General features: G+C 39.3%; 1 protein-coding gene across 10 annotated transcripts in view; it reads right to left on the bottom strand.

The window, feature by feature from the left end:
• LOC311442105 (6-phosphofructo-2-kinase/fructose-2,6-bisphosphatase 4) overlaps positions 1 to 15,284 on the bottom strand; it is a 48,906-nt gene that overhangs the window by 6,028 nt on the left and 27,594 nt on the right. For 7 of the 10 annotated variants that reach the window (XM_084530907.1, XM_084530906.1, XM_084530914.1 and 4 more), the window contains 9 exons: positions 14,901 to 14,975; positions 13,946 to 14,002; positions 13,501 to 13,622; positions 11,622 to 11,829; positions 10,902 to 11,048; positions 10,181 to 10,285; positions 8,375 to 8,504; positions 7,920 to 7,982; positions 4,781 to 4,845 (listed from right to left, as the gene is read on the bottom strand). In XM_084530907.1, coding sequence (XP_084387033.1) covers positions 4,781 to 4,845; positions 7,920 to 7,982; positions 8,375 to 8,504; positions 10,181 to 10,285; positions 10,902 to 11,048; positions 11,622 to 11,829; positions 13,501 to 13,622; positions 13,946 to 14,002; positions 14,901 to 14,975 — 972 coding nt within the window. Of the gene's footprint in view, positions 1 to 1,445; positions 1,538 to 4,780; positions 4,846 to 7,919; positions 7,983 to 8,374; positions 8,505 to 10,180; positions 10,286 to 10,901; positions 11,049 to 11,621; positions 11,830 to 13,500; positions 13,623 to 13,945; positions 14,003 to 14,900; positions 14,976 to 15,284 lie in introns of all 10 variants that reach the window. The other 3 variants (XM_084530908.1, XM_084530915.1, XM_084530911.1) reach the window with 1 other exon arrangement.

The raw sequence follows: 15,284 nt of genomic DNA, 5'->3' as shown, positions 1-15,284 counted from the left end.
TCCAGGCCAAGCCCATGCTGCTTTAACTAAATATCAACTGGTACAGCAGGAGGCCCTCCGTCCAGGGGCTCTTTAGTTATATTAGACATTCCTGAATGCTATAAACCTCAGAAAATTGCAGTGTAACTTCAGAAGTGCAAATGCGTAACACTTTTTTTCCAAAACCCCAGTCCTGGAAAAACATACCGTATGAGAAACCTCCCCAGCAGATAAAAGCGTTCCACAACATGCCACTCTTGCTTATGCTCAAGACACAAAGACCCCCCTCAGAAAACAGCTCAAGGACTCGGTGATTTACCGCCTTTCCCCAGCCTCAATGCTACATAAACAAAGCTGCTTCGATTGCACAATGCTTCAGACCATCTCGTTTTGCCCACCGTAACATCGCAGAGAAGGGAGCCAAGGCATGACACCACATCGCAAACAAGCTGCGGTCCCTCCAGCATGGGAGAAGTTTTGTTGTAATTCTGTTTAGGATGCATACCCTGCTGTTTTGAGATCATGCGCCTGCTGGAGGGTGGAAAAACCTCCTGTTTCCATGCCTTTCAAGGCAAGTCACAACCTAGCGAGCAAATAATCTGCCTAACGCTGCTTCTGCTTTGTGAAACAGTCAACGCTTCTTACTGCACCCTGGGTAAAATTCAGCGCTATCAGATCCAGCACTGGTTGCACCGAGGCACTCATCCACTCCTTGCATTTCAGCAGAACAAAAACCACCGATTTTTTCTTAGTTTCTCACTGAAAGGAAATTTAAAATCACTTCTGCCAGCAGGCAAGCTCTGAAGCCCAGTTAATGCAGAACAGCTGTTACGGGAAGTCATTCGTATATTAAAAACACTTTTACACATTCCTGTACCTTCAATAACTGTTGCAGCCTAAAGAGAAAACTTGCTACCCTCTTCCAAACAGCGCATCATTGATTAGCACATCTAGAACACTAGTGCTACAGATCAGCAGGATTAAGGCTGTACAGTAACTATGGATTGTTATTTTACGCTACGGAGCAGTCCAATCACTCCCGAGGGCACTGAAGTAGATAATAATGGTGCCTAGAAAACAAACTTCAGCTTTTTCGTATCTCATGCATGATGTCGTGCTTCACAGTTTTCACAAACACACTTCAGCTAACATCAAATGATTGCTGGCTGTTACAGTAGCTTTAAAAATTCATGCTGCAGGATCTTTGCATTACAGCAGTTTACAAAAACAGCTTTCCAGTGTCAGCTGATTAATGTTTGACAACCCATCCGCAATAAATTAACCAGGGCGATGCAGTTTTATTGTGATTTGATAATTTTTTCAAGCCATGCACTGTACAAAGATTTACTTTGGGTTTTGAGTTGTTGGGTTTATGGGTTTTGTGGGCTTTTTGTTTGTTTTATTTCAAAGTGATTGGAATGATTTGCTTTTCAATTTATTTTGAAGTAGTAGGATGAAAACGGCACCCCAAGTTCGATAGTTGATCAGGACACGGGATTCACTGATGAGCAGGGACTGTTACAAGAGCTTCCTCAGGAGGTCTGGAAATGTCTACATTCTGTATAATAATAAAAATACAGAGGAGAATATTTATCACGCAGCAGTAAGACCAACAAAAACACCAATCACTTGCACCTTCACAAGTACACAGCTGCATTTACAGAAAAGCAGAGATTTTTATTTTAATTTTTAATGCCCCCGCCCCAGAATGCAGCAGACTGACAGCTGGCTGGTGTCCTAGAACTAGACAGCAGGAAAACGTACGTACAGTAATCACTGATCCCATGCTGATGCCACCAAAAGCTCAAGTCATTCCCATTTAGGAGGAAGTCTTTTATGGGCCCAGGCAGGAATCCACTTAAACACATACTCCAGCTTGTACACTTCCATCCAAATAAGCAAACTTTCAGTGCTTTGCTAAACTATGCCACGTGCTTCCTTCCCAAGCTTTAACTTTGACTGTGTGATAAGCCATGTGTTATACCTGCCTCTTCCCAGACACCTTCGTGGCTCAAGACTGATTGCACTGACTAGATCTCACCTCATTTTGCAGAGGTTGTAGGGAGAGAGAAAGAAAAAAAAAAGTAAGATGTTCAGTGTATCAAATTATTTTAAACAAAATCTCCCTCCCCCCCAAAAAAAAAAAAAAAAAATAATCGCGCTAGGAAGCACAGCTTTGACTCTGGCCACGCAGAACAAGTCTCAGGAATCAGGCCTGCCATGGTACCACCTCACGTAAATCCAGAAGGCTGTTTAGTTGCTATTCTCCGTTCTACCAAGAATGCAGATTATGAGAAACTGGGCTGAAGATCTTTCTGAGACTTTGATCTAGGATTTGGCCTGCTTTAGACTAAACCACTGCCAGTTCCGCTAACACATTCTTCAGGCTTCATGCTGACACGCTTGACGCTGTGGTAAGCAAACTCAGCTTTCAATAATCCTCCCTCACTTCACCCCACCAAAAAAAAAGGAAAAATAGGATTTGGATTTGTTGCTCTGAGCAATATCCCTTTCTGTCACTTACCACCTAAGACAGAAGCACAAAGTAGATGTTTTACCCCAGCACTTGCTGCCTGACCCGAAGAGAAGACCCAAGCAATAGCTCAAGTAGTTGCCCTGATTTATATTCAGTAAAAAGACTGGACTCCTTCATTTGAAAAGGTCAGGAACTTAAGCTGCTACAATGCTGACAAACGCACAGCTTCAATCCACTTGAGACAAATCATCCTCACAGAACGAGGTTTACACATACTGTAAACAAGTACTCCAGTACTTTGCCTGCAGTGTGAAAATACGTCTTTTCAGCTGAAGCAGATAAGGAGCACGTTGTCCTGAAACACGGACTACAAATTACTTGTGGGGGCACAGAACAGTACAGTAAGCAATTCTTAATCAAACAGTTTCATTGTTTAACAATGTCGTTATCTGCGATGCTAAACTTAATTAAATGCTTTGACTTCAATAGAGTATTTGAAAATTTAATTTAACAGAAACAATTACCATTTGAGTAGCTTATGTAAATGAAAGCTTTTGAAACTCTCAGAGCCCTCTGAGCAGTGTTTAAATGCAGACAGAATCAACCCACCCCTCCATCCAGCTATCCTAAATGAACAACATATCACCACCGAAACTCCACTGCTTCGGGTATCTTTCTGGGGACAGGGAGAAGGGTGTTCAGGGGATTTTTATTAAAAACATCGCTGTTATTATTTTTTTTAATTCATTATGTCAATCTATTTCTGTTCTAAACAAACAGCTTTGTGCCTTTGTGTGCACTGCAGTGCAACTGTCCGTATGATCCCCTACGTGCACCTGAAATACAACTACACTCCTATGCCAGCATGACCACAGTTTGCTAAACATGTTAAAAGCTTTCCCCCAAAATTAATGCCTTCAGTTAGAGAAGTGGTATTTTCAACAGCAATTCCCAAGAAACTTTAGCACGTTGTAAATTCAGCACTGGTATTTTATCAGACAAACTATAGATGTTCACTTGATCTGCCTTATTTAACATAGATGATGTTAACACCTGCTCTAAGACATCTTTTTTTATTATTATTATTTTCACGACACTTTTAGGCACTGTGAAATCAGAGCAGATTTCATGAACATAACAAACCAAATGAAGATGTGAAAGTGGCAAAGCACAAAGATAAAGAGGGAAAGAGAAAGACAGGAAAAAAGTAACATGACTACTGGATGGAAAATGTCTTTGCTATGAATGACCAAAAGTCAGTATTCTGATACTCAAAATGCCTGAGTCATTGAAACAGAAGTTCTCTGCAGACTCTTCCAGCATTTGTGCACAACTACCACGAACGTGTACCCTCATGTAAGTAAGGTATTTTGTGTCTTGTGCCGTACTGTAAACACACATAAAGAACACATTTATCTTTATATTCTTTTTCACCATTGTTCTGAATGACTGAATGTTCTGAAAAGCCCTTTTTTCCCACTTTATCAGACTGACTTTTAATTCACTAGTAGGCATGGCTCATAGCCTCAGCAAGGACCCACTGCCATACCTAGTGGCATTAGCATGAGGACATGCAAGGGAACAGGAAATTTTTAACCATGACACACTTCACATAACTTTCATAATGCAGCAATGGAAGAGTTGGACCAGATGATCTTTGAAGGCCCCTTCCAATTGAACTTTTCTATTTTAAGAGCTTTGCATGAGCAGCACAATCAACTCAAGCACATGGCACAGGGAGAATACGAAGCTAGCACTGCCTACCATTCTACCTCCACTTCCAGTTTACAAACACACTCAATTTCCTTTTCCCCGGTTCTGCTGTATCCTGAGACCTAGCGTTCCGCTCCAGCATTGGCAGCACCACCAGTACTGCTTTACTAAGTGTACAGTAATAATCACAGTGATGAAAAAGCCTAATGACTTCATTACCAACTCTCCAAAATAAGTAACAACAGCATATTCAAAGTAATTCATAACAGCTTTTTTTTTTTTTTTTGACTGCACTCTACTTACGCTGAATGACAAAGCCTGGAAGAACTACAGTTTTTAGATTGATATCGTGTCTTCAAATTCTCATTCATCTCTATACATATTTTATTTTTTTAAAGATAAACCACTACTTCTGTTAGAGCTCGTAGGTAAATTTGCTCAATAAAAAGGATCCCCACCCCCACAGCAGCACGCAAGAAGTAAAGCTTGTAAAATGTAAATAGGTAAAATTAAATTTGCTCTGCAGAGTTACCAAATCATTTCTAACCACATGGACAACAGAAAAGAGCTCAGTACATTATGTCAAGTTGTCTGATTAAAAAATATTCTTACCTCAGGTTTATCTCTGTGTGTGTTTACAGCTTCAACATTCAGGAATATAGATTCTACTTTACATCCTGTTGACAGAAAACATTTTTAGAATTTGACTGTTTTAAAAAAGGAAGTCACAGTTAAGATGCAATCTAATTAATCTAATTTTCAGTTTGTAAAGGTTAAACATTGATTCATACCAGAATTTCCCAAACTGTGAAAAGATAAGTCTATTGAAATTAATCTATTTTGCCAGGATAAATACAGTTCTCAGTCTTAAAATCCATCCCCTATTCTGGCCTTAGCTTTATCGTTATTTTCTTTGAAACACAAATTCCCACTTTTAAACATACAGAAACTAAAGCATCCAATCAGAAAATTCTTCTCTGTAATTGTGCATTGGTTTTTAACATCCTAGACTTATTAGAATTTCACTGTAGTACAGAAAACAAAATGCTTCCATTTTTTAGAACATGAAAATGATTACAAGGTACACCTTGTGTTGCTAGCAACTCCCGTTCCTCATGTGTGCAAAACAAGAGTCTTAATCTGCAGCTATATTGGAATTTAAAGTTGCCTTCTGGAGAGGATCTTCTCCTCTTCACCCCAAAATTGAAAACTTCAGAGAGTAAGAAAAATTAAGTGCTCAGAAGACACAGCTATTAGCTAGTACAAGCTGACCCACTTAGAGCATAATTACTCAATACACTGTGACCACACCATTTTAAGCAACATCAAATTGCCAAACACAGTCAGATCTCACATGAACATGGTTTTTATAAAGCTACCTAACACAGCATTAATAGTTAAATTCCCCTGACATATCATACATAAATCATCCACCACAAATGACAAATTAAGTCTTTAGGAAATAAGTGAACAGAAAACTCTGAATTCATAACATACTGCAAAAGATTGTTGCATGCCAGAAAGAGGTGACTTCAGCCTTTCCTTAGAAAGCCACTGCACTTCAATAGACTAATACAAAGTAATATGGCAAATATTTGCCTTTCCCTGGGGAAGCAGATTCTGAGGAACCCCATTTATCACAAACACTGAGCAAACACCACAGGAAGGCAAAAAATCTGAAATATCCAACAAAAAAAATAAATTGTGGGGGAGCATGCTTGTTACACTGGGAGAGTACCCTAGTCATCCTTCTGTTCATGGATTCCTGCAACTGAGCAAAAGAAAGCTCTGATCTCCCATGCTGGCCATTGCTAAGGCCTGGTTACACAGAGGCCTCAAAAAAAAAAAATTCCCTATGGTAAAGTTTAAACATAAACCAGAGGCACATGAGTTACTCCACAGTTAAGTCCTGACGTGCATATTCCTAACTCATTTTTAACTACTGACGTGCAAGTTCCTAAGTACAGCAAGGTGCAGTTCCTCTCCCCTGCGTGTTCCCAAACAGACCGTCTGCTCCTCAGCTCCCCCATAACTACATTGCACTCCCTGGGCTGAGCTGTAAGGGTCTAACTGATCCTCATCCAGCTGTCAGGCCCTAACAGAGTTCCCCTTCTAAAGATCAGACACTGCAGCTTCAAACACCAAGAAGAGCAAACCCCTAAGGGAGATGCTTCCCCAGAACAGGATTAGCTGGAAGGTGCGAAACGCACCACGTTTGATCATGCATCCTGCTCTGCTGGGCCCAAGTGAGGCATCAACTTGAAATGATTTTGTAGAAGTATTAGTGCAGAAATATTTCACACAGTCCCTGTATTTTGAGATGGTCAAATTCCAGGAAGTGGGTCAACTGAAACATCCTAATCAGACACGTTTCAAACACTTTAAAAAAGAAACACAGCACTTCTTTCACTGAAATCAAAAGGTCAAGGAGAGTATTTCATACTACTTCTTTTCCTTCCTCATTTCAAGTGCAAGTAAGCACTGAAAACATCCAAGCCCTCTTAAAAGTTTATGAGCAAAGTCACACAAGTTCCCACTAAAACAAAAAACTAATACACATACAAAAAACAAACAAAATATATACACACAAAAAAGACCAAAGGACTACCTCTCTGTGGAAGCAGTCCATGACTACTGAGTCGAGATATTCCAACTTCCAAAAATTGACTGTATTTTAGAAAAGTATTAACTGTCCTACATCTTGATTTTCAGAACTTCAGCTTGTCATGCAAGGCTAGGAACACCAGATGTCACCAGAGCACAGAGTGTTACTACTTACTGTAGGAGCTAACTGCAGTTAAATGACAAAAATCTCTTCTGACATTTCCCAGTGTAACCACTAGTTACTGTGTCTCAACTTTATTCGAAACTAAACCCAAAACTAAGTATGGTTATAGACTGCTTCTTTCAGAGCAGATAATCAAAGACAAGATTGCATTTTCCATGAATAACTCAACTAGTTTTTGGTTGGTTGTTTTTTTTTTTTGGTAATGTATTTCATGGGTACTTTGTCTTAAGTGTGATTAAGTACCAGAAAATACAATTAAGCCATCACTTAAAGAAAATTAACAGCAGGCACATGCTAAACTTAAAGCAAAACTTAATTAGCAAGCAGCCTACAACCAGTAAGAAGTACATGTTGCAACCCATACCCTGCACTCTACAAGCTAGCAACAAATCTCAGCTAAGGCCCCCAAGCTAAGCTCTAATAATAGCTGCTGACAAGCACATGCCAGCAGCAACAAACGAGAAAAGCTCCTGTGGCAATGTGAAGGTCTACAAACAAATACTTCAGCAAGACAGAACAAAACTATTTAAAGGGTGAGGGGAACAGTTCATAATATGTTAAACCTACATTAATTTAGATTTGCTTGTTTTCTAAAACACAATACCCTCAAACACATCAATAGAAACTGAGATCTTACTGTACCAGAGCTAAGTGACACAACTTTGCCAGACACGTTAGTGAAACAGCCTGTGAGCTGAATATCCAAGACAATTTTCCACTAGCAGCTTCAACCACTGGTACTTCCAGACCCTCGCTAATAAAAATATATATTTTTGGCATAACACAAAGAAAATAAAAGATTAGTTGATTCTAACAAAGCTGCACAGGCAGACGTGCAAAATCAGGCCTGTTTGATTCTCTTTCACTGCAAAATAGATGTTTTAATTGAAATACTTCACAAATTTTACCAATGGAACAGACATTAGTAACATTATATTTAGTCTTTTTGGAAATTCTGCTTACCATAAGCCACTGGGGTTAGCTTTAAGACAGTATGTAGCGGGCACTTCAGGTAAGGCAGTTGCTCTGAGAAAGGAAACACCAAATTATATATAAAAAACACAGATTACAAAAACATTACCTCTATCATTCTGTTACAGGCCAATCACTTAAAAGTTTCTTTTTATCTGACAGCATATCTATTTTATTCCCTGGCATACAACAGAAATGCTATTAAGACAGAGTAGAAAAACAAACGTCACAGCATTTCAGGTGAGAAGCAGCTCAATAAAACCACCTACCAAGCTACACGAGCAGATCAAATATCAAAAATTATAGTTGTATACTTGCCTAGCACAAACAATTCCCTTTATCGTCATGGCATGGTGGAATTCACGTTTTGGAACCTTACTCATTAATTTTCAAACTAACTCAATAGAGGAAAATAGACCATTTGTAAGTTATCGAGGAAGACTTACCTGCAGGCTTGTCAAGAAAATATGCAAGCAAACAGCGCATGACAGCTTGGTGACATATGACAAGCACATTTTCCTGCCTTTCAAGTTCCATAATTACTGGCTCCAGTCTCTGAACAAGATCCTCATAGGACTGGGGATGGAGAAGCAAGGGAAGAAAAAAAACATAGCATATTAAAAAGGGAACACTTAACAGGTGTATGTATATACATTGGAACTTAATTTTACATTAGCCATTTTTTAAATGTTATATTAGGATGCTGGCAACTATTGCAGTAATAATTTTCCTGAAATTAAAAAACACCATTTAGATCTTTCATATATCAAAGAGTGCACATATAACTAAAAAAAATATATGCCCTTCATGGAAGGGCTTTATTAAATTAGTCAGTATGTTCGTGAATTTCCAAAAAAAATCCCTAGAATTTAATTCAGAACATCTGCAAATGTACAGGTTAAGTCTTGCACAATATTTTCCATACTTCATCTTCAAAAGCATCTCTCTTCCAAGCACAAATCTGGGAAGCCCAGCCTACAGCCATCACACAAACAGTTCACAAAGCCTAAATTGTTCAGGCTGCCCTTTGAAAACAAACCATGGGCTAGACAAACTGGTATGGCAATGGCAGCCACCGTCTCTTCAAGTCACAAAGCAGGAGGCAGGATCACTCTCACACCACGTCCCGAATAGCACACGCACAGCAAATCTGCAGCTGTGGGTCAACACCAAGGTTTCTATACATGTGCACTCAAGTTAATCTTCACATGCACAGCAAACAATATTTCCAGGATGCGTCACGCATTACACGCAGGGAGCACAACACGTCGCTGGGGCCCAGCAGAGCAGGAAATGATGGCAGCAGAAGGCTTTCCCCTCATCCCAGGCAGGCGTGGGGCCTGCTGATCCAGCCCTTGTCATGGGAGCCACCGGTACCCACTGCACGGAAGCTGCTCATGACAACCACCAAGATCAACCAGACCACTTGAGGCAACGCAGTGCTTCAAGATGCCACCATCCCAGAGGCGACTTCATTTCAAAAAAAAGAAACACTTCTTCTTCCAATGGATTAGGAGAACTTTGCAGCTGAATGACTGCCTCATTAGTAAAACAGGGGTCACACCTGCAAGCACATGCTCACATGCTGCCCTCATCACCCTGATTACTCTTGACTGCTAGGGAAAGATCTCACAGCTCTGGTTCCACATTACCAAGGGTGCAACACGAACGACAGAACAGCTGCTCCAGTTACTCTCCTGCCCCACTGCCCTGAATCCTAAGCCTTTAGCACCCACACCCAGGCCATGTGGCATCTGGTAATTGCTCCACTGGAATGGCTTTGCTTTAGAAAAGCTGCCAGCAAGTTACTTTCCCAGAGGCAAGGAGTTTATTAAAGTGAAAGTCCAATGTGGCTATGGATTTCTGTAGCTTTTCAGCCTTAACTGCTTGTAGAATAACTATTGTCTATAACAACAATGAATAGAAAAAGGTAACCTTGATAATTTGCATGTGCAATATGCTGAAACTTTGCAATTAGTTTTCCTGCAGTATCACTGCAGGACCAGCATCAAAACGATGCTCACAAGACCAAATACCTCAACTGGTTTTTTAAATCTTTTTTTTTTTTTTTTTCAAGCCCTGAATCAGACTAAATGGTTTCAAGCTCCGTCCTTACAAATCCCTATGTGCCTTCCCCTGGAGACAGAGACAACCTTTTAATTAACTTTAAAACATTGCTCTTTCCTAAAACCAGCATGCCTGCACTCAAGAAGACAAGGAATTCAGTCACCTTGGGAGAAAAAATAGCATACCTCTCCTTTAGGGTATCTGTATCTGTATTTGTCTTGGTCTCTCAGTGCAAACTCAAGTGGGTAATTTTCCTGTATTTCTTCATATGTCATTTCTTCACACACGCCCTACAGGTAATACAAATAATTAAAATATGCACATTTCCAACAATGCAGAAAGCAGATATTACTCTGATAGTAAGATCATATGTAAATGTCATTTGACAATTGTTTTTATTTAATCTGACACTTAGAGAGAACATCTTTATGCATGACAAATGCAACACCTGGCTGGACCCAGACCCCGTTACAATGAATTTCTAAATCACTCTATGAGTAAAGCTACATATATTGGCAAGCAAGGTCACTATGTGAGCAAGGTTACATTTTATCTGTTGCAGCTCCTTTGTATCTTACAGATGCAGTTGGAAAGTGCCAACCACCAGTTTGGTTTTGTTTGTTCGTTTTGTCTTTCTTTCCAATCCCCCCCCTACCAAAAATTTCTTAGCACTGTTTCTTCTACTACAGAATGTTTTACCAGGAAAGGCAAACCAAAATTAAATTAATTATTACATGTTTATAAAATATTTAACCTGGTAAACAGGAATTCGTTTTTCTAGCGTCTTAGAAACACTGCTTAAATGAATTTCTATCCCATAAAAGGCATGCTATTATAAAGCGACACATTTCCTTCATCCCTAGCAAAGACAGAAACATTTTAGACGTTTACAAAAGATGGACTTACTGCATCTATCTCATTCAAAACCTTCCACTGTTCATAAGGCACTCCCAAAGCTTCAGCAGTCTGAATTGTCCTTTTCATCTGACTGGTCCAAACTTTCAGATCCTTGATATTTTGCTCATTAATAAACTGTGCCAAGCTCTTGGCAAACTGAAATAAAAACCATGAGACACTGGATGAGGGCTCAGAAACAGGACACTACGTTCAGTTTGGAATCTGCAGGCTCTAGCCTCTGTAAGCTCATTATAACTTTTCTACACGATCTGTCAAGTTTTTCCTAAAAATAAATAAATAAAAAAAAATATACATGTTCTGTTAAGCCAAGAGGAACAGGGGAGGGAAGGAAAGGAGTACAAGGAAGACACAAGTGTTCTGCCATTCTTATCTTTATCTCCAGGAATTTTCCCTTCACCTTTAAATTGTGAATTTTCCCTACTATCAAACAAGTTAGGAATTTACAAAAATATAATTCAAGTCATAGCCTCCTTGACAACTTCTTTGTGATCTAGGATAAAAAGGAATTTAAATCAATGACAAACAAAAGAGCTGATACCAAATCACAGCAAAAAGCGTGTCCATCCATGTACACAGCTAATAAAATCTTTAACCTGTTAAGAGGAAAAGGGTGTAGAGGCAGAAAGTTGTAATTACACAGCACAGGCTGTACACACATGCAGAGATACAATCTAAACCCAGAGGCATGCTTTTTCTGGAGGTACTTACTTCTTTACCCCTGACAGACAGTCCAGGATCTCCTCCTATTCTCCCTTTCAGATTGAGTTCACTTTCTCCATGTCGACAGAGGTAGATTGACCGAGGAGTCACATGGATATTCATGAGGTAGTAGACAATCCTGCTCTGGATGTGATCCATCACTCTGTTCACAAGGTAACTCCTTCCAACATCCATAATTTTAATATAAGAAAGATCCCTTTCATAAGCAAACAACAATGAAAAATGAAGATTCCATATAGTTCCTATTAGCAAATATCACAATCTTCCCACGCCCTCTCTCACTATAAAACACAGAGAAAACAAGCCAAAGCAATAAACAAACCCTCCATTACCCATGGAATATGTAGTAGTCCTAAGGGATAATCCTCAAATGGTGACAGGAACATCGCAGTACCCTGGAAGCACAAGATTAATTCTATTCCTCTTCCACGTGTGAGCTCCTCACAAAATTCCTTTTTTGTTCCCCTCACTTGCAGTCTGTGTCTCAAATCTAGATCCTGTTCTTGGGAAATCATCCCTCTACTGACAGGCAAATTCAGTGTAGGCACTCAACAGCAGCAGCTTCAAAAAGATTTCCAGCTGTTTTATGATACTCAATATTTTTCTCCAGGTTACAAACGCTTTTTCCCACAGCAACTATTTGCCTGATTGCACCCAAGTTCACAAAGTCATGGTCTCTGGGAACCCTTCCAGAAAACCTGAAGCATCAGAAGGACTAGGCGCTAGCCTGAAGCAGGACATTTTCTCAACCACTCTAACAACCATTTATTAACAGTACTGCAATTTACCCCACTACTTTCTCTCAGCATCAGAGAGGTTATAATTTCAATTTTCTTTCCTTATCCTTTCTCATCTAAGCTACAATTTCAGAGTAGCATCTAATTTAAAGGAGGACAAAAGTCAAATAAGCTGAAAATAACCACCACTGTTTTCTGGAGATGCATGAGACATTACACTATAATAACACAAGAATATTTGTAATAAAACCAAATGGAGGTGTGAGAAACAAGCATCATCATCTCATCTTTGACTGTATTCTTTGGAGTTAATCATTACTGTTTCACACAGGCATAACAGTTAGGTCCATCACAGACATTTCATGCATGAACTGGTCTAAATGAACCAGCTTCACATTGCTTACAGTCAATTACATTAAAATGTAGCTCAGCCTTCCTATAGCACTGGTCCTTAAACAAACCAGGAGCCCCTTGTATGACTGCAGCTCAAAATGAAATCCTGGACTGTACCAACAGAAACAGTGTTCATCCTCACATGATTTGACCCTAACTTACTTTATAACATTGAAAGTTAATGAAAAACAATTGAATGCTTTGGCAGGAGGGCAGATAATCTAGATGTGAAACTTTCTCACTACCCTGCATGTACAGCATTATTTACAAGGGTAAATGAATACATTTAGGAATCACATTTAAGAACAATGTGTTCCAAATTCATCCAAGCCATGTCAACAAATTAAGTTATGCTTACAAATCACCCAGGCCCCTGCTACACATTAAAAATATTTTTTTTTTTTTTTTTTTAAAAAAGCAACAACTGACCAGTACATCTCATCTGGAATCATTTAGAAATGGTGGTTTTATCCCAGAAAAATCACAGCATTCTCCAAGTGGGAAAATCAGGAAGAACATTGTCCCAGAATAAACTCGTAAGCCAATTTTCCCTCAAGCAAACAAGCTTTCAGGCTACACCTCCAGAGTCAACTGTCTCTCATTTACCAGTGGAAAAAGATGTCAGGACATGAAAACCATGACTAGAAAGCCCCCATCCCTAATATGGGGTCCTCCAACCTCTAATGAAATGTCTTATTATAACCCAGTTGTGATCACAGTATTACTGAATCTCTTACTTGTCAAGAGTTTCATCTAACGTCTCATATGAGTTCTTGTAGCATTCTATCCTTTTCATGAAATCTTCAGTTGCTTCATCGTTACTACAATCAACGTAGTCTGGACTACCCAGCTTCACTTGCTGTTTAAAACAAAAACAGGAGAGTAGTACATAAGTTTATTTCCCTTTTTAATGGAAGTTTAAGTAAATGAGGGCAGGGGCAGAACACAACACAAAAACTTATTTATTTTGTTAATTAGAATGTATGTAGAGCAAGAAGATTTGTTATTCACGGAATTTAACTTCTGGGATAAATACAGATAGGAAAATAAATGAAAAATATCACACGAAGGGGAGCTAGCAGTTTTTGCTACTGGAAGTTCTTACAAATGTACTTGTATACATACTGAGGTACTTTAAACCTTTTGACTTAGAGCAGTTAAAGCAAACTTTCCTGTACTCACCACAATGTTTGCAGCAATGACCTCTGGATCTACACAAACTGACTCCACAAAAAAAGTCTTCAGCCCGAACAGGAAGTCACATGTACAGAAAGAAGGAAGAAAAGAAGATGAATTGGATGGAGACCAACATGGACAAGCAGCAGGCTGACCACTTCTATGCTCTTTTCTAATAGCGCTTGCTTTGGACTTTCCTCCATTGACTCAGAAGGTCTGCTTCTCCAGGCCCTTTCAGCAGAAATGGATGGCTTACAGTTCCCTGAAGCGTCATGCTTTACACCCTTTGCCCCATCAATGCTTGTAAGTGGAAACATTTTGGAGTGAGAATAATTTAGGATTGAAGACGGAGAAATAAATGGAGAGGATGTAAGTTCAGCCATACAAACGGTAACTGACACTTCTGAAATAATAAAGTGGGAACCTTTCAATTAATGGAGTAGTCTCACTCAAGAGGTTTCTGCTTGGCTGTCTCAAAGGTTTGTGGAGATGCAAGGTTACTAATAATCTTCCATTTGCTGTAAACAGCTAAATGCAAAACAATCCTGGACGGAAGGCAGAAAGACACAGGAAGTCTTTGGTTTGCATGGAATTAACGCAGATTTCCCTACATGTTTCTGCAGGAAAAATCTGGCCAACACTAAGAACCACAGCTTTAATAGCTCTTGCTAACAGTGTGCTAAGAATTACACCTCCAGAACAATGCAAGTGAAGCCCTAGCATAAAAGAGATTAGCTCCGAAGAGTACACATTAAAAGACAAGAAAAATGAACATGGGGCAACTTTTCATCACAAGCAATGCTTGAGGACACAAAACACCACACTGACTGTACATCTAGCAGTGATGTGCCTAATGCTAGTGCACGTCTAAACTCAGACTACAGACAGGGCGATGGGGCAAAACTACCACCGCCATGCTTGTCCAGACATTAACTAAGAACATTTCTGCTTTTTGACTCACCTTATACCCATTTTCTTCTCCAAATTTGTAAATAGTTTCTCTACGTTCTCGAGTTGTATTTGTAGCATCAAAGACCTAAAAATAATTACAGAGAAAGAGCAAGGGAAGAATTAGAAAAGCATCATAGCCTGTGAAAAATGGTCAGTGACAACAAAAACAAGAGTTCAAAATCCCTCAATGTGAAGGAATGCAACAAAAATAATTCCCTTCCCTTCATTCTGCTACCTTTTATTAAGTCAAGACACTGCTATTCCCAGAAAAAAAAAAAAAAGACGTAATTATGAAAATAAATTTATTTTATCTGACTCAAGGCCATGCTCTTCTTACATATCTCAGTCTGAACACAGATGATCACAAATGGAGGCTACATTACATTTCTATAGC

Source organism: Aythya ferina, assembly GCF_964211825.1.
Source record: "Aythya ferina genome assembly, chromosome: 10".
Classification (NCBI taxonomy): domain Eukaryota; kingdom Metazoa; phylum Chordata; class Aves; order Anseriformes; family Anatidae; genus Aythya; species Aythya ferina.
This window is presented reverse-complemented; position numbering and strand designations above follow the sequence as displayed.